The 26,582-nt window shown below is 36.8% G+C and overlaps 4 protein-coding genes across 7 annotated transcripts in view; 1 reads left to right on the forward strand and 3 right to left on the reverse strand.

The window, feature by feature from the left end:
• The window catches only part of loxl3b (lysyl oxidase-like 3b), a 37,868-nt gene extending 26,566 nt beyond the window's left edge, over positions 1 to 11,302 (forward strand). For 2 of the 4 annotated variants that reach the window (XM_038279460.1, XM_038279457.1), the window contains 7 exons: positions 894 to 1,049; positions 4,968 to 5,127; positions 5,401 to 5,644; positions 7,888 to 8,003; positions 9,388 to 9,524; positions 10,001 to 10,112; positions 10,207 to 11,302. In XM_038279460.1, coding sequence (XP_038135388.1) covers positions 894 to 1,049; positions 4,968 to 5,127; positions 5,401 to 5,644; positions 7,888 to 8,003; positions 9,388 to 9,524; positions 10,001 to 10,112; positions 10,207 to 10,280 — 999 coding nt within the window. In that variant the 3' untranslated portion in view covers positions 10,281 to 11,302. The remainder of the gene's footprint in view (positions 1 to 893; positions 1,050 to 4,967; positions 5,128 to 5,400; positions 5,645 to 7,887; positions 8,004 to 9,387; positions 9,525 to 10,000; positions 10,113 to 10,206) is intronic. The other 2 variants (XM_038279456.1, XM_038279459.1) reach the window with 1 other exon arrangement.
• Positions 11,303 to 14,780: 3,478 nt separating this feature from the next.
• mrps26 (mitochondrial ribosomal protein S26) lies at positions 14,781 to 17,271 on the reverse strand. Its single transcript, XM_038279463.1, has 4 exons — positions 16,914 to 17,271; positions 15,540 to 15,686; positions 15,332 to 15,455; positions 14,781 to 15,240 (listed from the first exon to the last, which is right to left on the reverse strand). Exons 1-4 carry the CDS (start codon positions 17,132 to 17,134, stop codon positions 15,109 to 15,111), a joined length of 624 nt encoding a protein of 207 aa, XP_038135391.1. The 5' UTR covers positions 17,135 to 17,271; the 3' UTR covers positions 14,781 to 15,108.
• A 1,746-nt stretch (positions 17,272 to 19,017) lies between these two features.
• si:dkey-33c12.3 (uncharacterized protein LOC335380 homolog) lies at positions 19,018 to 21,530 on the reverse strand. The gene is made up of 3 exons (XM_038279461.1): positions 20,382 to 21,530; positions 20,138 to 20,262; positions 19,018 to 20,052 (listed from the first exon to the last, which is right to left on the reverse strand). Exons 1-3 carry the CDS (start codon positions 21,378 to 21,380, stop codon positions 19,992 to 19,994), a joined length of 1,185 nt encoding a protein of 394 aa, XP_038135389.1. The 5' UTR covers positions 21,381 to 21,530; the 3' UTR covers positions 19,018 to 19,991.
• A 3,278-nt stretch (positions 21,531 to 24,808) lies between these two features.
• LOC119779700 (nanos homolog 1-like) lies at positions 24,809 to 26,451 on the reverse strand. Its single transcript, XM_038279462.1, has one exon. It carries the CDS (start codon positions 26,425 to 26,427, stop codon positions 25,600 to 25,602), a length of 828 nt encoding a protein of 275 aa, XP_038135390.1. The 5' UTR covers positions 26,428 to 26,451; the 3' UTR covers positions 24,809 to 25,599.
• Between the last annotated feature and the right edge of the window lie 131 nt (positions 26,452 to 26,582).

Genomic DNA, 26,582 nt, shown 5'->3' on the forward strand with positions numbered 1-26,582 from the left:
AAACTAAGTCAACTGTTCGTGAAATGAGTGCATTTTCCCTTGATTTAAGCAGAAAAGTAAGCCAATTTTTTGTTGCAGTAATTTAAAATAAGAAATAATTTTGTAATGCATAATATCTAATTAACTTATTTCATGGAGATAATTAATTTTCATTTCATTGGCAGATCATCTTATTTATGTTCCCAAATTAAGGCCAAAAACACCTATTTTAAGAAAGTCTTACTCTTTTTAGATCAGTTTTTGCAGTGTGGTGAATCCAGCCTCTTTAGCAGCAGCATTTCGAGAGTGTTTACTGTCATGTAATAATGTGTCTGGCTTGGCAGCAGCAACTAAAAAGCCTCTCTCAGTTCAGACACCCAGGGGAATCAAATGGTATGAGCTAGTAACGGTTTATGTCTCTGCATTTATATGCATATTTACGACAATGGAAGTTATGTTGTCTACTAGTTTACATAAAGACTTTTTAGTCCAAACATTGAACTGGACACAGTTGCATTTTATTCCAAGAAAAATGATCAGGCATGAGCATTAGTATATGTCAGTATTATTGTAATTTTATATGCAATATATACTTTTCCAAGCATGCAACATTGTTTCTCAGGCCTGTTATGTGTAAAAAAAAAAAAAAAAAAAAAAAAAAAAACTAAAACAGGGATCATAAAAAGCTTTTACTCCAACTGAGTGTTACTCATCTCCATAGCTACGTGGTGACCTCATCTGGAAACCACGCTGATCTCCTGGCCTCATAAAGACTAACCAAAGAGCTGCTTCCACAACACATTTTCCACTGCCTGAGGACTCCATATAAACACTGGGTAGTCTGAGTTTAGATAGTTCGCAGACAGGACAGGAAGTGTGTCCCCAGTCTAACTCCCAGCAGGACCTTTCTGCAGATCCGGATAGTGGGCGGCAGAAGCAGTTATGAAGGCCGGGTCGAGGTTCAGGTTGGGTCCAAGTGGGGCACAGTGTGCAGTACAGGCTGGACCACAAAGGAGGCCATGGTGGTTTGCAGGCAGCTAGGGCTCGGCTACTCCATGCATGCTATCACTGTAAGTAGGACCAAAATATCAACCTATAAAATGTGTTCTATTAATTTATTCATGCTCCACTAGAGGAATCACGAGTAAAACGGCAAGATAAAACAACTAATAGAAATGGAATGGATCAATACCGGTACTTTTTTTTACAGCCGATTATATTGTAAGAAAACTAAAGATCTGCATCAAAAGTTCAACAAGGCGCTATGTGAAGAGCTCTGATATTTAGAAATCCTCTTTTGTTTATGGTGATTAAACAGCATGGAGGGGAAAAAAGGCATAAGGCTGCCACAATATTAGAAAAAAACATGTTTGATTTGAATAAATACTGTATGAATTTTGTGACAGCAACAATAAAGAAATCTAACAGTCTGGGTATTTGTGAAAATATAAACTTGGATTTCTGATTCCTAAAATGGCATTTATCATAATAAATTACACTTTAAATCCTCAAAATAAAGTCAAATTGTAAAGGCATGAAAACAGTGTGTGATACTCTCTGACAAAAATAATCACACCCCTTAAACTTTTTACGTTGTATCCATTGTACATAATGGTCTAGCATAAGAAAGCACATAACTCTTACGTGGGAAGGAAAGGAAACATGCTTTAAAAATACAAATAAAAAAATGCTGAGTGAACATGTGCAGGCCCTACTTATTCATTAGCTTGTAAAACTGACTTTTCGTGTAATAACAATTAAAAGGATTTTAAAAGTTTGTCTTAACTCCAAAGGCAAACATCCACAGACTGGATATTTTTAGCCATTTGTAAATCAGAAACAACTTTTACGGCCAAGTTTTGGTGCACAAACCAACAATCTGACTTTAGTTTTGCACAGCTTGTATCTTTATCAACTGTACAAACAAAAAACATGGAATATAAACAAATGATTAGAAGAAATAAGAGTATCAGGTTGAAAATAGGATGATAGCATTTAGAAGAAGCGTGTGACTTCATAACGTCTTTTTCTTTTGTAAAAAAAAAAAAAAAAAAAAAAAAAAAAAAGAGGACACCAGTTTAAACAGTGCAAAAGATGTTGGTAGGGAAGCGTCCATCTACTCTAGCTATGAGATGTACAACCATAAGGTAAAAGTTTGAACAGCCTCGAACCAGGATGTGTGGGGCCAGCAGAAATGCTAGCTGCTCAAGTTTTGGCCCTAGACTTGTACAGGACATGGATGGAGGGAAAGCTAGCCCCAATAATCCTCCCTATAGACCTAATTTTATCTTGCAGTTTGACCTGTGTTGTTTCATAGATGAGCAAAACCACAAGGAGATGGATGTGCGCAAAACAATCTAAATGTTGCCATCGTAGAAAAACCACCTCAGGTTAATAGAAAGGGAATTTTCTAGGTACCCACCCTCATCTCCACTGTTTTTAGGGGGGGTTAGATCCAGATGGTTCTAAGCACAGTTTGTCTAGTTCCCAGATCAGACCAGTAACAATGGCGTCTTCTCCAAACCACAGGAATTTCCTCTATGCAGAGTCTTTCTTGAGGTTCTCATCAGAGTATTTCCTAAACATTGACAAAATCATTCTGTCATTTGAACCGAAAACAAATCGCTCCTGCTGATTGTTTGTTTAAAGACTTTTTTTTTTGTTTGAGAAGGGGGGGAACTTCTTCATTAGGTCCTTTGCAGCCACTATCTTTCATAATAGCCCATGCGATTTTAATTCTCATCAAAGTACATAAGTATTTTGCATTTAGGGCCAAAAGTTCCAGTCTGGTTTTGTCTGACCAGAGCAGCTAGCTCCACATGTTCTCTGGTTCTCCCTCTTGGCTACTGATATTCTACATGCAGAGCTTCTAACAGCTTTGTTTCATTGACAGTTTTCTTATCCCATTCTTCTATGAAGGCACAGAACTAATAGTTGCCATATTGGACAGATTCTCTTTTAAGAGCTGGTGTTCTCTTTGCAGTGTTCTTCACTGGAAGCTCTGCTCTAGTGTGATAAAGGGTTGGACTTTTGAGTAAAGCCTCAGTCCTCAATGCAGCCATCTGGCATCTAAATCCAGCACTGAAACATTTGCAGAATGCTTATCTTTATTTCTTGTTGCATTACTTTGAAAATAAAAGCCACTAAAGCCAAAACAGACAAATGATAAGAAGTTATTTTTGCAAGACATTTTCGGTTTAGACACAGTGCAAAAAGGGGTGTCCGAGTTATTGTAGTGTAAAGTTGAAGACTCTAAGAAGTTACCTCTCAAACAAAGTAACAGTTACCTCCTTTAAAAAACTTTATCAAAATATTCCTTAAGTTACAAAAATAACACTTAAATGGGTCATTTATTCAACTAATTTCTACCATGTGTACATTTGTACCCCTGTAATCAGAGTTTAAATCCAAGATTTTTTTTTTACTCTTGGTAAAAATCCAATAAGTACCAGTATATGAAGAGATTTCTTTGCAAATTTTCTACTCCTGCCACTCACTAATTTAGACAATGTCAAGATTTCAATGATAATAAAAAACTAGGATGTTTTATCAATTTGGGTTCCGAATTTATGGGGTGTATTTGGTTCCATTATTGTTGCAAGCAAAGAGAATGTTTTGTAAATAAAAAATTTGGGGGGAAAAATTTATGAAATTAGAGCATTTTGCTGTTTTCTCAGAATTATTCTTTTTTCATAGTTCAGTTTTTCTCATTTTTTTTTGCACAAATTTAGTTTATGTTTTTTACATTTTCTTATGTATTGTTATTCATGTTTGTCACATTGAGGTTTATTGATTGCATTCCTTTCAAACTGTGTTTTACAGATCCCGTTCTCTATAACTCTGGCAAGCGGGATTTGCTCTGAATTAAGATGCATTTCTACTGGTCTATATGGACATTAGAAGCAACATTTTTATTGTTCAAGAGCAATCGTTGGTATTGGGCTTGAAGGGATGAGAATGTGAAACCCACTTAAAACCGGAGAGACTCACATAGTGGAAAGTTGCAGCTAGAACAGTTTTTACTAAGATGACTGAAAGAAAGTCTTTGGCGCCCGGACCCCGGCAGAAGACTTTGATGCTGTAAATTGACATATGATTGGAATTTTCTCATGAGCTTAATTTTAAAAAGGATACTATTCGTTTAACTCAATCTAAAAACAGAAATTCAGAGGGATAAAAACTGTTAAAAGACACTGAAAAAATACAATTTTAAAAAATGTTACTGTAAAAAATACATTTTTAAAAAATTATTGAAAAAACTAAATCTGAGAAAAGCAAGAATTTACTCCCAGAACCCTTTAGTCAATTAAATGCTTTTCAGATGTCTTTTCTGGAAAGTTTTTTTTAATTTTATTTCATTTTCCAAAATGTGTTTTTTTTTTGTTTTGTTTTTTGTCTTTTGCTTAGAACAGTAATGAAACTAGATTCACTCCATAGGTTCTAATTAAAGCAAATGGTTGAGCTGGCATTTGTTAAGACACCTCAGGGGCAATGGGCTGATTATTAATGTATGCACCGCTTTGCATATCATTATTTGTAAAGTGCTTTAAAAATTCTGTTTCCTTTTTCTCCCACTTCCTGGTTGATATATTGTGTGTTGGTCCATTGACGTAAAACCACCCCAAAAAAATGCATTAATGTTTTTGAAAGTATTGTGTAAAAACTTAAAGGGATGTGAATAATATTCATAACTTTTAGATTATTATATTAAGAGAGAATAAGTGGTTAAATCAAAATGTTTCATCAATGGGTTATTTTTCAGTATCTTTTAGTCGGAACAGGTTTTATTAATCCTTTTTCGTGATCAGATCTGAATGTTGTCTTCTACAGTGTAGCCAAGTCCTGCACATCTTTCTAAATTACAGCTACACTCAAACTCAACTCCCAGAAGCTCCACTTGTGAATGATTATGTCCTGATTGCTGGGAACTGTTTGATTCTCTTTCTTCTATTCGTTTCTGTCTTTTTTTTGGTCTGCTCCTCTATAAGGAAACCTGGTACTGGGATAGCAGTAATGTCACTGGCATGGTGATGAGTGGCGTGAAGTGCATAGGAAACGAGATGGCTCTGAGTCAGTGCCAGCATCACAAAACGGTCAGTTGCCAGAAAGCAGCCGCCAAGTTCGCAGCAGGAGTCATCTGCTCAGAGAGTGAGTTGAGGCAGCGGCAAGAAATAGATTGTTTTTCAAGTCTGTCCTACATTGTTTCATTGTGAAAAAGATGAAATAGCTCGACAAATGCTTTGAGAAATAAAACTAAATGAGTTGTTTTATATCAATGTTAAGATGTCAATCAATTAAATTAAAAATAAGCATAAAGAATTTAACCTTTTGGGTTTTTTTTTCTCAAATGTATATTTTTAAATGAATGTTTGAAATCCAACATTAACACAACCCGTTGATGGTTTCTCCCTCTGTGTCCAGCGGCCTCCGACCTTGTCCTGAATGCTTCTCTGGTCCAGCAGACGGTTTATGTGGAGGACCGTCCTCTGCACATGCTCTACTGTGCTGCTGAGGAGGACTGTCTGTCTAAATCTGCAGCAAAAGCCAACTGGCCGTACGGACACAGGCGGTTACTCCGCTTCTCCTCTCAGATCCACAACATCGGGCGAGCTGACTTCAAGCCGAAGGCAGGGCGGCACTCGTGGGTCTGGCATGCCTGTCATGGGTAATTATTGATGGATAATTCCAAACAAAATACCAGAGGTTTACAGTTCTCTGGTGGGGGTTAAAATGAATTTTTTAGGAGGTATTTTGAAACCTTTTAGTATCATTGAATGTTGGGATTTGTGTTTACTGTTTTTATTTATATAAACCAAAGAAGAAAACATTGGGTAAAAAAAAAAAAAAAAGAAATATTTGGTTTAAAGTTGTTGATTTATACTGAATAGTAACACTACTACCATAAATACTAGACTTTAGAGAGATTTTATTTGTCATTTTGTTTACACAAGTGTAAAACAAAAAGAAATTTTGTTTGGAAACAGCTCACTGGACAATTTCATCTTTTAACAGTGCAGCCTTGAAAAATAGTAAAAATGACTGTAAATTTACAGTTCTAACAATTTTTTTTATTTATATGAATAATGATAATTATTTATATTAATAAATTGTTGTACTAATAATAATAATAATGATAATATCATGATACTACTACTGATATGACTACTTCTATGATTATTAGTATGAATATTACTATTACTGTTATGACTACTAATTATTCTACTACCACAGCTACTACTAAGACTGGTAGGCCTACTACTACAACAACTACTATAGCTAATGACTGCTAATACTATGACTAATGCTGCTATTAAACCCTCTACTACTTCTATGACTACTAGTACAATTATTACTATAACTACCACTGTGACTATTAATATGGCTATGATTATTACTCTGATTAATACTATGACTACTAATTCTTCTACTACCACAGCTACTACTAAGACTGGTACTACTACAACAACTACAACTACTATAGCTAATGACTGCTAATACTATGACTAATGCTACTATTAAACCCTCTACTACTTCTATGACTACTAGTACAATTATTACTATAACTACCACTGTGACTATTAATATGGCTATGATTATTACTCTGATTAATACTATGACTACTACTAATAAAACAACTATGATTACTTCAGCTAATGACTAACAAAACTATAACTACTAATACTATTAAAACTAGAACTACTTCTATGACCACTTGTACAGTTATTACTATAAATACTATTGCTACTTTTACTACGACTACGATTATTACTATGACTAATACTACTATGACTGCTAACATGTTTACAAATAAAACTGCTACTGCTAGAACTACAATTACTACAAATAAAGCGTACTAATACCATGGCTACAATACTACAAATAAAACTACTACCCCTCTACGACTACAACCATGACTAGTACGATTCCAATTATTACCTTGACTACTAGTGCTATGACTACTAATACCACAACCACTACTACTATTACTGCTATTACTACTATAACTACTCCCACTATTGAGACTACTTCTACTTCTATGACTATAACTAGTACTACTCCAGCTACTACTAGTACAACTACAATTTTTTTCTGCTCAGTCAAGGAAAATATAAAGAAACCCTTTAATACATTCTCTTTCATAAACTTATAAAAAAAGAGATACAAAAATTAAAAGTTGTTTTGTTTGTAGAGATGTATAAATGCTATGTTTTTATAAAGACTTTTAGGACTAATCTAGTCTGCTCAGTGGCACAGTGGGTAGCACTGCTGCCTTGCAGCAAGAAGGTTCTGGGTTCGATTCTTGGCCCAGGGTCTTTCTGCATGGAGTTTGCATGTTCTCCCTGAGCATGCGTGGGTTCTCTCCGGGTACTCCGGCTTCCTCCCACAGTCCAAAAACATGACTATTAAGTTGATTGGCTTCTCTAAATTGTCCTTAGGTGTGAGTGTGTGCATGAATGGTTGTGTGTCTCTGTGTTGCCCTGCGATGGACTTGCAACCTGTCCGGGGTGTACCCCGCTGGATACCCCTCGTGACCCCACTCGGGACAAGCGTGTAAAAAAAATGGATGGATGGACTAATCTAGAGGAATAAGTCAAAACAGTTTGTGTCCAGCGATATTAAAAGCTTATAATGGACCTTAGATCTGTACTAAGATCCCTAAATGAGGGAGAAGCAGCTCTGGCCATAGCAGAGCTATACGAGGCTCAGTATCAGGAAGTAGAGAAACTCAGATTTACAGTTTGCAGCTGTAAGTAGTAGTTTACAGCTCAGATGACAGCTGCTTGTCATATGTCATATATAGGAAAAAAAGTGCCAATGTGTCATGGTTTGGTTATTTATTTAGTTATACATGGACCACTTTTATTCTTCAGTTTCATTCTAATGCATGTCATTCTAATTTTTTTACAGCCACTATCACAGCATGGACATCTTCACCCACTATGACCTGCTGAATGCCAATGGCAGCAAAGTAGCAGAGGGTCACAAAGCCAGTTTCTGCCTGGAAGACACCGACTGTCACGAAGGTGAGTCTTTTGGTTTACCTTGTTTAACTTAAATTAAAAAAAGTCATTATCTTATTATTTGTAAACAAATGTTTGTTTGTGATCGGAAATTCTGAACAAATATATCTGTTTTTATGTGCATTTCTTTCAAAATAGTAAATGGATATTATTTATAACCTTCTCAGTAATTAAAAAAAATCTTTATTTGCTTTACAGCAATCAAAACCTCACTGATTGTGGACTATTGTTTTCTGCTGGTATTTTGGTAATGAGCACCTAGGCCATCTCACTATCGTCAAATTTTTTTTGGCAAGCACGTAGAAATGTTTTGCTTAAGAAAATTTGCATACAAATTTAAACATTTTAAACCAGAAACAAAACTTTTAAAATATTTATTTAAAAAAAAAAGGGTTTATAGAGTAACTTTGCTGTTTTCTCAGATTTTGTTTGTTAAATTTTTTGTTTTCAAATGCATTCTTTATATAATTGTTTTGTATTTTAATACAGATTTACATTTTTCAGATCTTACTTTTTTAAGAAATTATTTATTGATAATTCAATTCATGAAACTCAATCTGAAAAACTTTTTCTTTCAAACGATCGAAAATATAAAATCTGCATTGAAAAAACTAAAACAAATGTTAATTATATGTTAAAAATATATATATTTTTGGAAAAAAAATATTTTTCATAATAACATCTGAGAAAACAGATGCAAACTTTTCACTTTCATTTCTGGATAGATTTATTTTTTTTTTTTTTTTCAATTTATAAAATCTGTTTTTTCAACAGTCACTGATAAATAAATAAATCTTCAGCTACATCCAAATATTTCCAATTAATTTTTAGGCTTGGGCTCTACTAAAAACCTTAACATTAATACCAATTTGAGGGAAAATGCACACAGAAAGCAAAGATAAAACCTAAATCTGCCAAAAGTATTAATAGTTTGGGGCTTATGGGTATTTTAAAACATTTGATGTTTGTGAACAAGTTTAATAATTTTGTAACTAAGTGTTTTTAAATAAAAATTGATTGAATTGATTCTGCTTTAACCCTTTATTCTGATGATTTCATGTACATTGAAACCTGAACAGAGGGAAACTAACTTTTAAAACATGCAGGGCAGTGTGCCCTACAGGTTAGGTTTGGAAATCCCTGTTTTTGAACAACAGTTCTAACATCCAATGGATTCAGGCCAATTTGCTGTAAATCCAGCACAGCAAGGCCACAGTCATTAAATCAGGTATTAGTAACAACAACCTTGTGGTATAGTGCTGGAAAATAAAGCATAAAACAGAGAAGACATTGAGCTGACACCAGTACATGACATTGCTAAGTAAGGTGGTGGGAACATTTACTTGGATCTTCCTATTAACTCCCACCATTTCTCTGTATTGTTAAGGTGTTTCCAAACGGTACGAGTGTGCTAACTTTGGTGATCAGGGCATCACTGTCGGTTGCTGGGATTTGTACCGCCATGACATTGACTGCCAGTGGCTTGACATCACAGACGTCAAACCTGGAAACTATATCATGCAGGTGGGTACATCAGTCTAATTGTTTATAGAAGTATATGTGATAAGCTCAGCTTCATTGCTTCAAGGAACTCAGAGCAAGACGGAGAACCACAGAGGCTGTAGGTGTTGCTTACCGGAGGCGGTCTGGAACTGAGCGGATGAGGAATTTTAGAAAGTCAGCTGCTGTTTCAAGATTACTCTCTGCTTGGAGTGTTTATCGAATTAAATAGTAGGGGTCTGAGTATTGGAGCTTGATGAATCCCACAGGTTGAGATCATCCTAAATTTAATTATCCAGTGTTAAAGTCACTTTTGATGGTGTTTCAGCTTGACGCTGTTAACAAAACATATTTTTTTTATTTAGGGTTGTGCGAATACATCCCAAAAAGTCTGAAACCTAACAGAGAGTGAACAGAATGTTTAATTTTTTTAATTAATTTAATTAAAGTTACAGTGTTAAAACTCTCCTTATCCATCTTTGTGTTTTCCACCCACTAAGGTTGTGATCAATCCAAATTATGAAGTAGCAGAGAGTGATTTCACAAACAATGCTATGAAGTGCAACTGCAAATACGATGGACATCGGATTTGGCTCCATAACTGCCACCTCGGTAACTAAAAACAGCCAATAACATTCAAACTTAATGTCAGACTTGTTGAAATTTATGAATGCTGCCCCTTGTCTGTTGTTCTTAATGTCTCCAGGGGATGCATTCAGCGAGGAGGCAGAGAGGAGATTTGAGAAGTACCCTGGACAGATAAACAACAGGATTTCCTAATTTTCCAGGACTCACTGCAGACCAAAATGCCGACGCCAGCTGATTGATATAAATAAACGTGTCTAGTTTATACAGAAACACACAATCCCTTTGTTTACAGGTGCTCACATTGATCCCAGCCACCATATTTCTTCATAGTTATTATACTTGAAAATTCAAGTGGTAATGATAATGTCCTCAAGTGTAATATGGGTTATACATGTTTTTTTTTACAAATTAAGTTTTCATAGTCACAAAGTCTAATTGATGTACAGCTTTTGTTGAGTGTTTTAGTTGCATATCTGAATGAAGCTTTCATTTTCATTTTTTTAAACAATAAGTAGGTTGATTTTATTTGCTTTTATTACTCAATTTCCAGCTATTGACCTTGATAAAGTTTAATTTGCCTTCAGTAATCTGAACAGAATCTAAAGGTTCTGATATTTTCCACTGTCTTGAAAACTGTTTTAAGCCTTCACTTTTCAACAGTTGGCACGTAACATAAAAAGTTTTAATATTTTATATTGGGGTTTTATTGATGGACCAACTGACAGTGTTTGCTGTGAAGCACAGTAGCAGCAGCATCATGCTGTGGAGTGGTGGCTCTATAACATTAAAAGTTTACTTTTTTTTTTTTTTATCAAGCTAACGGGGTATAAAGACTGCTCCAAGGCATTGTTCCTGATTAAGAGAAGACATTTAATGCAAAAACTGGTCTGAATATAAGAAAAATATTCTCAAGATAAGTGAATTTCAAGAAAAATTGACTTAGATTTATTTTTTGCTGTGTAGATTTCTCAAACTGTGCATAATGTTTTTTTTTTCTTTTATTTAAATTAGAATTTTTGCTCTAATTTAAACAAAACAGTTCAAACACCTTTGAAAAACATCCAGGTTTTACCAGTCTGCCATCCTACATTTGTACTAGCAGTGTTTTACTACTTTGTTGGTGAGGACAGCTGCAATATTTCATGAATGTATTTATTTCCATTATAAAGGTGCTCATAAGCAGTTTGTGTCTATGAGCAGTTCTTTTAAGCTAATAAGCCCCTGAGTTTATTTGACCCGTCAACGTCTCTCAGCACTCCCGAAAAAGGAAAGACTGCCTTCATCTGACAAAGTCTATCTATGATGATATAATAAGCACATATAACGATGCTCTGAGTGAGATATAAACCTGCTGCCAGTTGGTGCCAAGGGGGTTCAACCCAATCCACTGCTAATCCCAGTCTTCAATAACGTAGATTGGTAATCCCATTAACCTCTTCTACCAATCACATTATCCACGGGCCCAGATTTACACCAGATTACTCACACAAGCTGCCAATGTTTCATGTTTCTATTCTCTGCCCTGCTGTGGCAGATGTCTTGAGTTTTACTTTCCTATCACCCTTCATCCCCTAAACATGCTAAGAAAGAAGAAAGAAAGAAGAAAACTTTATTATTTTGAAATAATAGGTTTATAATTGCGAAATGCACTAAAAGAAGATGTGAAGAATTATGAGAGCTTCAGAGCGTGTCTTCTGGAGCTAAAACAGCAGAACTGCAGGATGTGATTGGGATGTGGTTCTTCGTTTATAAAAAATTTAGTAAGTGTCTCATTATTGTTGTAAGCAAATAACACATTTTGTAATGGAAATTTGGGAAAAAAGAAATGAAACTTTGAAAAACGTCTTAATTAGGAAAAAAAGGTTTTAAGAGAAACTCTTCTTTTTTGTCATATCATATCTTTTCAAATTATATCTGATAAAATTTCTGTTTATTAGACTCAATTTTTAAAATTGCACTGTTTCAAACTGCGTTTTATTAGATCAAACTTCTTCACTTCTGGAGGTGAGCTTTTCTCTGATGTGAGCAGCAAAGACGCATCTCTATTTGCCATAACATTTATATTGTTTGATATGCTTTAAGGGTGAGCGTTTTTTTATTGGGCTTGAAGCATAGATAACGAGATCTGTAAAAGGCATTTGAAAAGAATCTTAAAAGCAAAAATGGAAGAAAAAAAAATGTAATACCCAATCTATAAAACAAAATTTCAAATAAATATAAATTGGTGAACATGCTTAGTGTTTATATTGTGTTTTAAGTTAAGAGAATGTGATCTGTGAAACACGATTTGAAAAGAATGTAATTTGTAAATCTGAATAAGACATATAAAAAAAAGAGTAACGTATAAAAATCGGCAAAGAAAAAAATATATAATTTGAATAGTCAGCAAAGCTACTCTCTTACAACAGAGTATTATGAAAATAAAGTTGTTAGATTAGGACTTTATTTGCATAATATTACTAGAAAAAAAGAACTCATAATAGGTGATTAAAGTCATGATAGAATAAAGTCATCACATTATAAGTCCTTTCAGAAACAATATTTGAAGAATTTCTGAGCAGAACAGCCAAACTACCAAACAGCAATCTGAGCTCGGTTTTCAAACATAATAGCCTAATAATTTGATGCTAAAAGGTTTATTATTTCCTTATTTGTAAAACTGATTTGAAAGTGTAACTTCACAAGATTCTCAACAATCATCATTTCAATCCAGGGGATGATGCCGCAGGACTTCTCATTAAATAATATTGATTTTACTCTCATAGCATTACGACTAACCTCAGAATGTTACAACTTTAATCTAGGAATATTATGACCTTTTTTCCCATAATTCTACTACTACTGCCTGTCAAAAATGGGGAGAGTGGCAGCCTAGTAGTTGGGCGATGTAGCTTGGAACCCTGAGGTTCTGAGTTTGAGCCCCGATCCCACAGACTGCCTCTCTGGGACTCTGAGCAAGATCTTTAATCCCCAATTGGTCCCCAGGCGCCCCACAATGGCAGCCCACTACACCCCAAAGGGATGGTTTAATGCAGAGGTCAATTTCTCCAATGTGAGATCAATAAAGTTTAATTATCATTATTATTCAATCATACTCTCTAAAGCATTTTTTTTTTCAAAACATGTATCCTGGATTGCCTGTTTTTCAAATTTCCATTTACAAAATATGTTCTTTCTTTGCAACAGTAGCGGATTAAAGCTCACTCCATAATGGATTTTAAATAGCTCGTTTATCCCCTGCTTTGTTTTCAAGTTGATTAGAAGCAAGATGTTCAAATGTTGAAACCATGTGGTTCCAAAAGAGAACTTTCTGTTTTAATGTTCTCTCCATTGGTGTGATGGACTAACATCATATTTCAGCAGACAATTACTTTGTAATTTAAATAAAAACTGTTTTCACATGAGGATATAGCACATTTAAATGGGATTTAAGCCTGGATTAAAACAGGGCATCATAACTTCTTTATGGTGGCCTTTGGATCACTAATTTTAATTGTCATTAAGTAAAGAAATAACAGCAGGGAAACAAATTTAGTGTTTTTTTTAACAATGGGTTAAATGGGAATGTTTTTATCTTTAGTGAATTAAATCATTTATAAAATATATATATATATATATATTTATATATATATATATTTATTTATTTATTTTTTTAGTTACCCAGGTTATATTTGTCTAGGGTTTGTTGTTTCATATGGGCGTAATTCAGCACCCTCAGAAGAAGCAGTTACCGTCTAAACCAGAGTTTTGAAGCACTGACGACCTCAAACAGAACATCGCAATTTTAAATGTTAGTATATTAATCATAAAGTAACAATAAAACACTGTGGTTAATTAGTCGCATGAACTAACATTTAAGATGTAATTTACAGAAATAGGTTTTTAGAGGGGAGAAGAAAAAGTGTCGCTGCAAGTCATCTAGGAGTCCCATAAGTATTTAGAGATAAACAACTAAACTGTTTAATGTAGGTCTTAAAGTAAGTATATATTATTTATAGGGCTGCAACTAACAATTATTTTGCAAATTAATCTGTCAATTATTTATTTGATTAATTGATGGATTAATAATCAGATAGCAAAAGGTTGCTTAAAGATGTTTTTTTTACTAAATCAAACCAGATGAAACTAAAACATTTCCACTTGAGAAATTCTGGAAAGGGCATGTGGACAAAAAGTTTTTATCTTAATTACAAAATGTTTATATATTTTTTTAGTTTTTGGTATAATTACTGCTCTAAGTAGGTTTCTCTTTCAGCTGAAGGCATGTTTTACTGTCTCTATAATCCATTTAACGATTCAGCGATTATTAAATTAGTTGATTAATCATAATTAAGCCGATTGTTTCAGCCCTAATTATAAGTATTAAAGGTTGGCATGAGGGACATTGTTTTTTATTTTAAGAGGAGGACCACATGTTGATCAGTTTGCTAATGTTGCAAACTTTAAACTTAAGCCATAAATCCTTATTGATGACCTCTAAACGTCTGTCAGCCTATAGACAAATATTTACTAGCAGGTTTAAAGTTGTGTCATAAAAAACAATGTATACTGTATAAAACCTGATAATTAGGTACTTTGTTAGAAAAACAAATAAAAAATAAATAAAAAAACTAAAATGTCATAAATATGTTGCTGACAATTCATTCTGGGATTTCATACATAATTAAAAAACAAAATAAATACAGTCTAGCATTTTGGTTACATCTCAGGTTTTTATACTTTAATTCCAAAAAAAGAGTCAGCAAGCTGCACATGTTTACAATAATAAACCCAGCATGAATGAGGGAGCTGTTTAGATGATTGTTTTGTGGTAACAACACAAGGTGGATAAAAAGAACTACCCAGAGAGTTGATGTGGAAACTATTAGCTGGAGGTCCAGATGCGTTGGTTGCCAGAATTCCCAGGGAGTTTTCTCAGGATTCTGGTCCATGAAGCATTTTTTTGCATTCAGGTTCTGGATGGAATGAACCACTGAAGTCCCAAAGGAAAATAATAAACACCACGAGTAAATCAGCTGGATCACTGCAGCACTGTCCTTTTGACTACTTTGCCTTCTTTATCAACGGCAAAGTTATAGTTCTTAGGATTATCCAGTGCCTCTTCGATTCGCTGATCCAGGTTCTCCAAGGTGATAAAGTTCTTAGCCTCCTCCTGGTAAAGAAAAAGACATAAAATAAATGGTGAGATTTAACTGACAGGTGGGATTCTGACTTTGAGTGTGTTCCACCATCTACAAATATACCTGCAGCTGTAAAATCTCCTTCTCTTTTTGCCTAATGAACTCCTGTAGTTCCTCTTCACGCTGAACGGCAGCTTCCATTTTCTTGATCTCAGCTTCCTCCTCCTCCTTCTGGATCCTTGAAATTCTAAAACAGGAGAAATGAAGGAAGTCGTTTGTTACAACGAGGCAACATCCCCATCTTGAATACTCAGTATGAGGTCGTCCTCACCTGGCTTTAAGCATCCGGAGGTTTTCCTGGTTGTTCCAGTCCATCAGAGCTCGATGCTCCTCCTCCTCCTGCCTCGCTCTCTCTTCCGCCTGCGAACCCGTCTCCTCTTCGTATTTCTTACGCAGCACCTCTTCCTTGAACTCCAGGCTGGCAAAGGTAGAACAAGCTGAATGTTTCAACCACAGTCAAGACCGATTTAAATCCTAATATTAACTAGAAAAGCCTAACTGATCCTTCTGTATAATAGCCACTAGTGATAGACTAATACATTAGCCGATACCTGCATGTGATTCATCAGTGCATCCAGTGTCTATGCCTTTAGACCGATTCCTCCATTTGCTATCCAATGTGAATCATTTTCCTTGACTTGTTAAGAAATATTTCTCTTTTGTTTACACTGAGACGTGTTTAACATCAAGGAAGTAAATTGAAGAAGAGAAGAAATATTAGACTAAATAATCAGCCCAAAAAAAGAAAAGCGGGAGCATATATCTGCATCAGTGCTTCTAGATGAAAATTACAAGGGGGGGCCAGGATTGGGCCAGCATTTATTCATGGGGGCAAAGAACACAACAATAAAACATAAAAATAAACAAAGAAGGCAAGATTGCACCATTTAGTGTATTAAGTAAGCCTCATAACCAAGGATGCAGACCCCTCATCTAACAGATGAAAACTGTGATCCTATCTTGGTGATGCTTAAAGCTAACTGCTATTTCTAAACAATCGCTAAAGGTAAATTTTAAAGGAGTAATAATAAAATTGGTCAAAGAGATGAATCAGCTACAGTCTCTTCTGTCAGCACATATCATATTGATTTAGTGTTACCCTACAAAGACTGATCTTAAAAGCAAAACATTCTTAAAATAAGTGTATTTGCTATTAATTTGAACAGGTTATTGTGAGGATCTGCCAAATATGCGAGTATATGCTGATAAAAATAAGATAAATATTATGCACTTGAAATAAGTTTACTTTTTCTCTTTTGTTATTTTTAAACGTAGATCATCTTATCTTAATTGGCAATTTGTCTAAATTTCCAGCTGAAATCAAGGGGAAATACACTTATTAGAAGAAAAAAATGTATTTATTTATTTATTTAATTCATTTTTTTTTTATTATTATTATTATTTTTTTTATGTGTAGTTTATGTTTCCAGTGCAGGGGCCAGGGCCAGCTCTTCAGGGGCACTGGCCCCTGTCTAGATCCCATGCATATCTGCTAGATATGCATATATAGGTCATGTCTAGTAGATATGCAGGGGGAAAAAAACCTTTGATAAACTGTGTTTTTTTTCCCAACGCAATATGCAGAATATATTCATTTTCATCTCATTAACTTGTAATTCTTAGTAACAGTCAGGACTGAACTTACCGCAGTGCCCTCATTATCAGCTCGTACTCCGAGTATCTCTCCTTGAGGACCACCATCTCCACCGGATCGACGGAGGGAGGCACTTTAATCCGTCCTTCTTTGGACTTGGCCACCGGGTCAGTGCGGGACTTTCGTCCGCGTACAGCCTCCACGAGCACGGCCGTCCTGGGCGCGAGGAGCCGGGCGGCCTGGAGGCTCCTCCCACCGAGAACCTGGAACATGTCCGCAGCTATAAAGACCTGTTTGGCAAACGTTGCTGGAGTGAGGAGTCGGTAAAGCGGCGAAGAAAGTTAACATTGAGGAACAAATGTTACAGAAGCAACATGGCAGCCATTTTTGTGACCTATCACAAGCGGAAGTAATAAAAGAGGGTCATTTTATCACTTTACTGCCACCTGTCGGCAAAATGGTGAACAGCGTTTCAAATCGTTAAGACATTGGGCTGCCAATGGAGGAAAAATTTCATTTTTTTTAGGAAATAAGTGTCTTATTGTATTTAAGTTTAAGTCAAATGTTTGAACAATTATTTAATGCAAAAAAGACATAAGACGTTGTTGAAGACAATGCAGTGCAGTGTTCCTATTCTCAAAGAAATTGGCAACACTACTTGACAAACAATTATTTTAATCCTTTTTCCCCATTCCTTTAGGAATTTGAGCATAATGTGTATATTCTAAGAAAGAAAAAAAGTGAACACACAAATTAGTAATAATACCTTAAACCTACAGTATTTTGTATTAACTCCAAGTAAAATAGTTAGTTTATGTAACATTAAAACCACATGCACCCATGCAGGCCTATTGGTGTTGGCATTTAATGTGCGTGTCCAAAAAGTAATAGATAACTGCATAATGAGAGGAAAATTACACACTCTTTTTTTTTTTTAAAGCAATCTAAATGTGAGCAAACAGAGAGTACAGTAAAGATTAAAGAACACACCAGATATTTCAGAGATAAATTTGTGGAGTAATTTACTTGTATTGTTAAATATGTCATGGAAACCCTAACAAGAAATGTGCATCCATTGGAAAAGAGTGACTGACTATATGAGAAATTAACCAGTTGAGGAACCAAGAGGTCGATGATGCCTCCGGAAGAACAGCAGTGATCCACAATTCAATCGATCATAAGAGAGGAGTTTTTATGCAAGGCTATTAAAACATAATAAGCATATTGAGGAAGGTGCCGTTTGGAGATTAAACTAAAGCTGGACTTGTTCTGCAGTATGCTGTATGCATGGAGAAAACATAATCTGGAAACATCATGTTGTAGACTTGCCTTCTTTATTCAGTCTTGGAAGAAAACCCATTTGTGGCTGCAAAAAGCTGAGACTGCGGTAAAAATGCACCCTCTGAAAATTCACTATAAAACCTATCCCATCATGGCTTAGAAAGTCCAAGACTTTTAAAAAGTATGTTCAAACATAATATATTTTGGGATTTAACAAAGAGGGACCAGGTGTGTTGTATTTTTTAACTATAAGATAATGCCTGTCTGTTTATACATATACTTAAGGCGTTGGTAATACAGATTGTTTCTATTTTTATCTTATCACTGAAGGCTTTTTTTTTTCTATTTTTAGAAAAAAAACCTCGGTGCAAGTGCATTGGGTTTATAACTCCATAAATAAGCTTGCCGCTTTAGAGGCTTTTTTCAGAGTATGCTTTAGACCGAAATAGCTCAAAAAGACCCAGATGGAATTTATAACCTCAAGACTGACATAATTTCTCTGGACTTGTCACGTATTAGTTTATAGTTATCATACCCCAAAATATACAATGCTGTCTATTCTGTTTCATTCCTTTGAGTTGAAAGTTATTGTTAGAAGTAATTTATTATGTTACAGGCCATCAATCAAGTCAGTACAAATACATCAGTCCTTTGGTGTCAGTCCCCATAATAAAATATATAATTGGAAAGGCCTGTGATTTTTAATAAGTCTGACACATACTAAATAAACCTGTCAGGTGACAAACAGAAGGTAGCCATGGAATATTCCATCTTTATGACTTAAATAAGCATTTAAATCTAAAATCAAACTTTAGCCTCTTGCTCACATATACTTAAGAACATCTTGAATGCAAATTAATACACAAATACACTGTAGCAGGTCAGTTATGTGTTTATTTAACTGGTTGTTGGTTGTTACAAGGACACCGCTTAATGGTGCCAACTTTGTACAGGTTTCACAGGTGTAAAGTACTAATTAGATCCAAAATCAACTGACAGTCACAAAGCTCCTGTAGAGAGATTGGTCAGGCTGATATTTTTATCTTTGAATGACTTTGTAGAGCATATTTGGCCCAAACGTCAATGAGACAAATGAATCCTACAGGGAAAAGCCTCAGAATTTCTTAGAATTTATTGGTCTTGAAAACTGGTAGTTTATTTGAAAGCCAAAGAGCCAATTAGCATTAATAAAAAGATTTGCCTAAGTCCTGCCATATCATTGAACAGAAATGGTTGATCACCATTGGCTTAAGAAATGTTTTAAGTTTACCGGATCTACATTATTACTGCAGAACCAGGTGCATGGCATTGTTTGACTTATTGGTTGAGTTCCAGGTGAAAAGATAGATAAGACCCAAACATTGAGAGACAACTGGAATTCTTTCCTCCTCCTTCACAAACAGTTGGTCAAATGTTTGGATACAGAGGCATCGAGAACGTTCAGCGGCTAACTCAGCTGCTTGGATCTTAGCATGATCCACAGAGAGAAACTCAACCAAAACGATACAGCCACCTGCCATCGTTACGTAACTAATGCAGAGCACCAACTCTGCCTTGAACAGGTTACTGTCTTCATGATGTGTGGTGTCAGAACGTGTGTAGAAGAAGGGGGACTTCTTATGGACCTCTTGTTAAGCACAAGGGCACTGCTGTCTTGAGAGAGATGAGTTTCTGAGTTTGGTCTGTTTCTTGGGAGAGTTGATGAATGGGTGTTTTGGAGAGAAGGACATTAGAAGAAATGTCAAGGGAGAGCAAAGAGAGTAAATAAAGGTGGGGAAGAACATTTTAAGGAAGAGATCAACAGGGTTTGAAGAAATAGGTATTGCGCTACGCTGACGACATCCAGGATTAATTTATAGCTGCGAGGGAAGGGTAGGTGAACCGAATCTCCTCCCCCTCCAAGAGTTTCCTGAGAGAAAAAAGGCAAAACAGAGGATATGTATCGGTATGTATCCTGACTAAGTTTGCTTAGAGCAGACAAAATTATTTCTCACCTGTATGCAGCTATTTCAATGTCAAGGGCCATTTTCACATTCAGAAGGTCTTGGTAATCTCTCAGGTAGCGAGCCATCTCCTGCTTCGCTTCAGTAATGTCCTGCTCCAGCTCACTTATCCTCACCTACAAATAGAAAAAAACACAACTGCACTTTTTAACATTCAATTGGAAAGTTGGAATACTGATGACAACGTCATCTGATTGTATTATATGGGGAGGAGCAGGTTAGTTATCAGTTTTACCTGGTATTTTTCCACCTCTTTAGCCTGTGTGTCCTCCAGATCCTCCAGCTGCTTGTTCAGTGAGTTGATCACATTTCGCAGAGCTTCAATCTCTGAGGAGCGGGACTGAAGGAGCCTGCGGTACTCCATAGTCTCCTCCCGGATGGCGTGCACAGCTTCGTTGTTCTTGCTGGCCATCTCCGCCACACTCGCAAACTTGCTCTTGTACCAGTCCTCAGCGGCTTGCATGTTCTTGTTGGCGAGCCGCTCGTACTGCACCCGGATGTCACGCAGGGCGGTGGAGAGGTCAGGTCTGGTCAACTCCACGTCCACGCTGATGTTAGCCACCTGCAGCTGAGCCTGAAGCTCTGCTTGTTCTTCTGCAAAGACTTTCTTCAGGAAGACTATCTCGTCACACAAAGAGACCACTGTGGCCTCCGTGTCACAGTTGTAGAGCACGGTCCTGCTCACCTCCTCCCTGGCTCTCTGCAGGCCCTCCTCTGCATCCAAACGGCGCCTTGCCTCTTCTTCATAGCGTTCCTTCATTTGCTCGTACACGTCCCGCAGGTAGTCCCTCTCTGCCTCCATCTGCAACTTCTCGTTGTTCTCAGAGTCGATCATGGCTCTCAGACTCCGAGCTTCCCCCTCATAGACCCCCTGCAGCCGGGATGGATCATCCTGCCTTCTCCTTAATGCATCCAACTCGGCCAACAGGGCTCGATTCTGCAGCTCAAGGTGCCTCACCTTCTCGATGTAGGTGGCGAAGCGATCATTCAGGTCCACAAGCTGCTCCCTCTCTTGGGACCGCATTTCAAGCAGCTCTGTGTTGATGGAGCTTGCCTGAACAAGATGCATCCTCTGAGGGCCATCTGACAAGGAAGAGGAGGGCATCTTTAGGATCCTTTTTCCAGATGGGGGAGCTCGGGGAGAGGAGTACAGAGAGGAAGATTTGATGGTAGGTCGGGAGCCTATGTAGCTGTCCCAAGGACGTCGGTGAGAGAAGAAGGACTCGTAGCTCATGATGATTTTTGTTGTTGTGGATTTTTAGGTTTTTAAGGAAAAGATGTATGTTTAAGTTTCAGGTTTTTTTTAAGTCCCCCTTGTTCTGCACACCATCAGTGAGGATGTGTGTGCGTTTTGCACTGCACCAGTTCAGTGATGCTGCAGATCCCCAGCCTTTATAGAGCGAGGCTGCTCCCCCCTCCCCCCACAGGGAAACATCACTACTGTCAGCATTTGCCAGACCAATCACAAGCCTCTGCAGTGAAGAGAGGAGGATGGTTTTCAGACTCTCTCTCTCTCTCTCTGCAATGTGTCAGAGCCTGATATTTCAAAGTGGACTTTGAAAACAATGAGTTCTCATTCTTTGCTGGTTCTTTCATTTGATTGTGTTTTTCTCTTCTCTCACTGCAGGTTTTCATAACAATACCTAAAATGAGAAAGAAATAAAATTGAAAAGCAGGGACTAATTTTCACTGCAATCACAGACGCAAGTCATTTGGAAGCATGTGTGTAATGGATTTAATAGACAAATTGAATGAAAACTGTCTATATGATACAATTTCCATGATTTAGTAAAGTTTATATTTGGATTTGGGTCTGTACTTTGACTGGGTCATTCTAAGTCATGATGTATCAGTCAATCAGACAGACAGACAGACAATCAGACAGACAGATCCTTCCTGCCAACAGCTATCAATACCTACAAAACCTGGATTAAAAAAACAACCATGAGTTACTGCAACATTTAGTTTCCCTTAAGGATTAAAAAAGTATAGTATGTTTCAAATAAAATATCAGAAATCTATACCAGGGTCATCAAACTGCAAACCTCAAGAGCCAATGTCATGCAGCTTAGGTCCCTGCTCAACACAGCTGAATCAAGCAGCTGAACATCCACCTCAGCACCCTATCTCTGATTGAAGCATCATTCAGGGAAGGATGAGGGGAGCAGAGAAAATTATTGACGCACCTTTTGATTTGATTCAGAACGTTAGAAAATGAAACTGGCTCACTAGAGTCCAGAACATTGCCAAGGAAAGCTGTCCCCCACATAACATAACACAGATTCAGTCACTATGCAGATCCTCGTTAATTCTGCCTTTAATAAGACTTTGAAAACAAACAACTTAAAGGACTTCAGGCTTTTCTAAATGCATATCTGTTTGTTTAACTCCCTCGCTATAGGGTTACATAAATATGGTAGCCCCAAGGTGAAGGGATGAGACAGAAAAACCTATCAAAAATGTTGTGAATAGCTGCTGTCCTATAACGGTGAAATAAATTCAAATATCACACAGAAAGAGTTAGTTTACATAGATGTCCCACCATCTCTTTAACCGTTCTTTTGGCAAGTTGCAAAGAATTTGCTATTAGCGTATCCTCAATCTTCTTTGCTCTTTATGTTGCTGTAAAGGGTCCTTCACAGATTGCTTTTTTATGGTCTGTTTCCTGGGGGTCTCTATATATCTGATTAGGTTGCAATCTGATGAGTCATTGACATTCCTCAGCTGTCCTGAGTGATGGTGTGTGAGAGGCACTACTGATGAAGGTAGTGCTTTCTGTACCTGCTGATACACAGAAACTGGGAGTTTACACATAAATCACTGCAGGGAGAGAAGCGTCGGGCCAATGTGGCTAACATCTAGGACTCGTTGAGGGACACAGATTTATGGAGTTTGTTCATACTGATGGATCTGCATGCAGCTTTGCCAGCAACATAAACATCTGATCCTCTGATGCAAATGTTGGTGCTCTAAAAGTGGAAAAAAAGAATAATATTTTATTCACGCAGGTCTTGATGTTATGCATATGTTATGTTATGCACATCAAGCTAATAAAACCAAGAAACCCGAAATTGTTTGCACAACATTTTACAGATAAAATATTCTTATGTTACAGAGAGAAGAACCTTGAATGTCTTTGTAATATATTCATTTTTTGTGCTTTTTTTTATTTTGGCCAGCAGGTGGCGCCATTATACAGGAATGTGCTGTTGCCTGGTCGGGCTTGTGGTTCCAAAAAGAGGGTTTTATTGTGCTAACAATTGGAAGCCCATTTCCACCACATGAAAGTGAAAAAAGGGCATATGGTATTTCATAGCCTAGTTATAAAATTTTAGGTCATTATTTAGACTTTCCTTAATTAAGAGATCTAAATTTGTAATTTTGAGATTCAATGTCATAGCTATGAGATATAGTCATAATTTCAACCTTCAAAGCCTCAGTTAAGAGATACTAAGTCATAATTTGAGATATAAATTCATAATTATGGTATAAAAGCAGAATTTAAACAGTCTAAGTTTCATTTATGAGTTATAAAGTCATAATTTTTATATTTAAAGAATATAATATATTTCCAATGTCATAATTATGGGATATAAATTCAAATTTATGACACCAAAAGAATAACTATGAAATAGAAGTCATAACTTCACTTTCAAAAGTAAGTAATTTTCTAAGATACTTTGTATCTATTGTTGTATGTAAAAATGATGTATACTTTGTACATTGAGCATTTAAAATGAATTATAAATGGCAAAAACATGTTATGATTACAATTACATATACATGTCATTACTTGTATATAGAAAAGGTTTTCATTCATGAATAAAATGTTTTTTGTTGTTGTCAAGTTTTGTCACAATCACTGCTGTTAGAGTGTTCGTAGGTTGTTCTTTCGGCAACTGGCATATATTATAGAGTATGTGCACTAATAGGTAACACTGCAATTCTATTCGATTACCAAATGAATTCAGTTATTTCAGTGATTGATTAATCCAGTTTAATCAAAATAATCATTTTAGTCCTACTGCAAAGTAGTGTGTGATTTTGCTACTGCACTAAACAGAGTTCATAGTAACTTGTTCCATTTAGTTTTTTTAATCGTATATGTACTATTATTATGCATGATCACTGCTTTTACTTATTGAGTATATATCTAGGCTACTTTACTCTGTGAGTAACTTTACACAACATAGAACAAGATATTTTAACCTAAAAAGCACCAGACAGACAGATGAGGCTTGTATTTCCAATACAGTAATATTATTTTGTATTAATATAATAACACAAATATATGAATATACATATAAATATGCTCATAACAACAGAATAGTCTGTCTGATTTACATCAGTTTGAATAGTAAAACAGTTCTTTTGCTTTTTTCATACCTTTTTACTCTTACTTGAATAAATTATTGAATAGTTGCTTATTTTCTATTTATTAAGTAGAAACATAATGCTGCTTTTACTTGAGAACAGTTTTTTTGTACTTTATCAGCCTTTAGCAAGCAAAGCTAAAGTTATTTCAAGGCTTTTTTTTTACGCATCTTCTGCAGTATTGCTGTTGAGAGCTTTGAACACTAGGGGGCGCCCTTGTGCTGTTCTGTTAATGAGCGCTTCAGACGCTTCCTCCCATGCAGTTCATAAAGTAGCATGTAGTGAAACTTATCTGCAAATCACATCTTTATTTAGAAGTTCGTAACAATGAATATATTCCCGGCGGTACATAAGGTAAAAATAGGTACATAAAACATTTTTATTGACAATTAAAGACTTTGGAATGTCAGGCTTTTTATCTCTAAAATTATTTTTTTTACATTTACAAGAATCCACAAAAAAGAACAAACTTTTTTTTTTCTTGGACAAAGGGGAACTAGTTTGGGCAGATTATTTCTTCCTCTAATATACAATTAGGTGACATTTTTAATCACTTCATCTCACATATAGAATATAAGACATTCAACATAGAAACAGTTCAGGAAAATCCCATTTCGCTTTAATTTTCGATATAAAAGTGTTTTACTTTGGTAGAAAACGTTTTTATCTCATGAAAATATGTGCTGGATATAAGGACGTGTTTGCATCTAGGCCTGTCAGACTTCTTCCATCCACAGAGCAGTGGACAGCTGACATTCACATATAGGAAGAGCTGCATATTTATTAATGAGCTGGGTGCATGCACAGGGCTGTCTGCATGGCAGCATGGAAGTGGTCATTCACAGGTCGAGCTGTACAGTACTTTGGTTCTTATCTTTAGAGTGCTGGGGGGGACTATGACGCACACTGCGTCCGAGTGTAAACTATGTGCTCAAACAGTTACAATAAAGACCAAATCATTTACAAACAAAGCTGTGACACATAGAAAACGAATATAAATCAGGTTTGCTTTCTTCAAGTCGTTCTCTCCGCATTAGGGATTTGGAACAGTGCAACTTCAGCTTTCTTTCTGCTCTTGCTCAGAAGATCTTCAGTCTTTTTCCAAACGCTCTGCCCCCCTTGGGAACCCTCTGGCTCGCCTGGTCCTTGGAAAGCGGGCAGTACTTGATGGTGTGCGCGTTGTCGCCGTTGGCGCTGCACAGAGGGCAGGTGTACGCCCGGAGGATCGGGCAGAGGACTCTCCCGTCCGCTGTCTTCAGGATGTGGGTCCCGTAGACCTCCTCCGGGGCGCCGTTGTTCCGACAGAAGACGCACACCTTCGGCTCCGGTTTGCACCTCTGCGTCTGCTTGCGCCTCCTCTCCGCGGAAAACAGGTCGCAGGCGGTGAGGCTCCCACCGTGGGAGGGGGACTCTCTACCCCCGAGCTGCTCGTACGGTCTAAAGAGTGAAATGCGCTCTTTCAGGTCGTAGATGGAGATCGGTGGGGAGCCAGGGGCCGCCCCGCAGCAGCAGCAACAGTCCAGGGGCCCCTCTCTGCCCTGCCCGACCAGGCAGGAGCAAACCGGAGAGTCATCCTCCAAACCCAGGGTCGCTTTCAGAGACTCTGTAATAGAGTTTGGGTTGCAGGACGGGCTGTTGATTTTGTTTTTAGCGACAAGAGTAGACAGACCGAGATAGTCGTTCCAGAAATTAAAGGTGTAGTCGTAAGGAGAGCGCATGTCCAAGAAATCCATCCTGTCAGAGGTGCGAGGGTTTAATGTCCACAGGAGTGAAGAAACAGCTGGGATGCTGCGTTTGTGAGCATGGAGAGCCTGTAAGCTTCCTCTGCTCTGCTCTGCTCTGGTGTTGAGTCTGGATTGCAGAGCTCTCAGCCTGTTGGATCTGATAAATTCCCCAGAATGAAACATGTGGGCGTGGCTTAGTTTACTCTTTAGGAGGGTCCACAGCTTCACAACCTGCCTGTTACAGTTCCCTGAAAACTTCCCTCTATCTGTTATCTTCTCCACAAACACACATACATTGTCTTTATCAGATCTAACTTTAAAGAGAGATACGTTTTTTT

This window comes from Cyprinodon tularosa, unplaced genomic scaffold (genome assembly GCF_016077235.1).
Source record: "Cyprinodon tularosa strain WSP-4 unplaced genomic scaffold, ASM1607723v1 ctg150, whole genome shotgun sequence".
NCBI lineage: Eukaryota > Metazoa > Chordata > Actinopteri > Cyprinodontiformes > Cyprinodontidae > Cyprinodon > Cyprinodon tularosa.

Excerpts from the sequence above, each read along its gene's own strand:
- mrps26 (XM_038279463.1), bottom strand. The coding sequence starts at position 17,134 with ATGTTCCAGGTTCTCGGTGGGAGGAGCCTCCAGGCCGCCCGGCTCCTC. Across the intron at positions 15,687-16,913 it reads CTGATAATGAGGGCACTGCG|CCTGGAGTTCAAGGAAGAGG; the intron begins GTAAGTTCAGTC and ends TACCTTTGCCAG. Across the intron at positions 15,241-15,331 it reads AGGAGATTTTACAGCTGCAG|GAGGAGGCTAAGAACTTTAT; the intron begins GTATATTTGTAG and ends TTTCTTTACCAG.
- si:dkey-33c12.3 (XM_038279461.1), bottom strand. The coding sequence starts at position 21,380 with ATGAGCTACGAGTCCTTCTTCTCTCACCGACGTCCTTGGGACAGCTAC. Across the intron at positions 20,263-20,381 it reads AAGAGGTGGAAAAATACCAG|GTGAGGATAAGTGAGCTGGA; the intron begins GTAAAACTGATA and ends TTCTATTTGTAG. Across the intron at positions 20,053-20,137 it reads ATTGAAATAGCTGCATACAG|GAAACTCTTGGAGGGGGAGG; the intron begins GTGAGAAATAAT and ends TTTTTCTCTCAG.
- LOC119779700 (XM_038279462.1), bottom strand. The coding sequence starts at position 26,427 with ATGTTTCATTCTGGGGAATTTATCAGATCCAACAGGCTGAGAGCTCTG.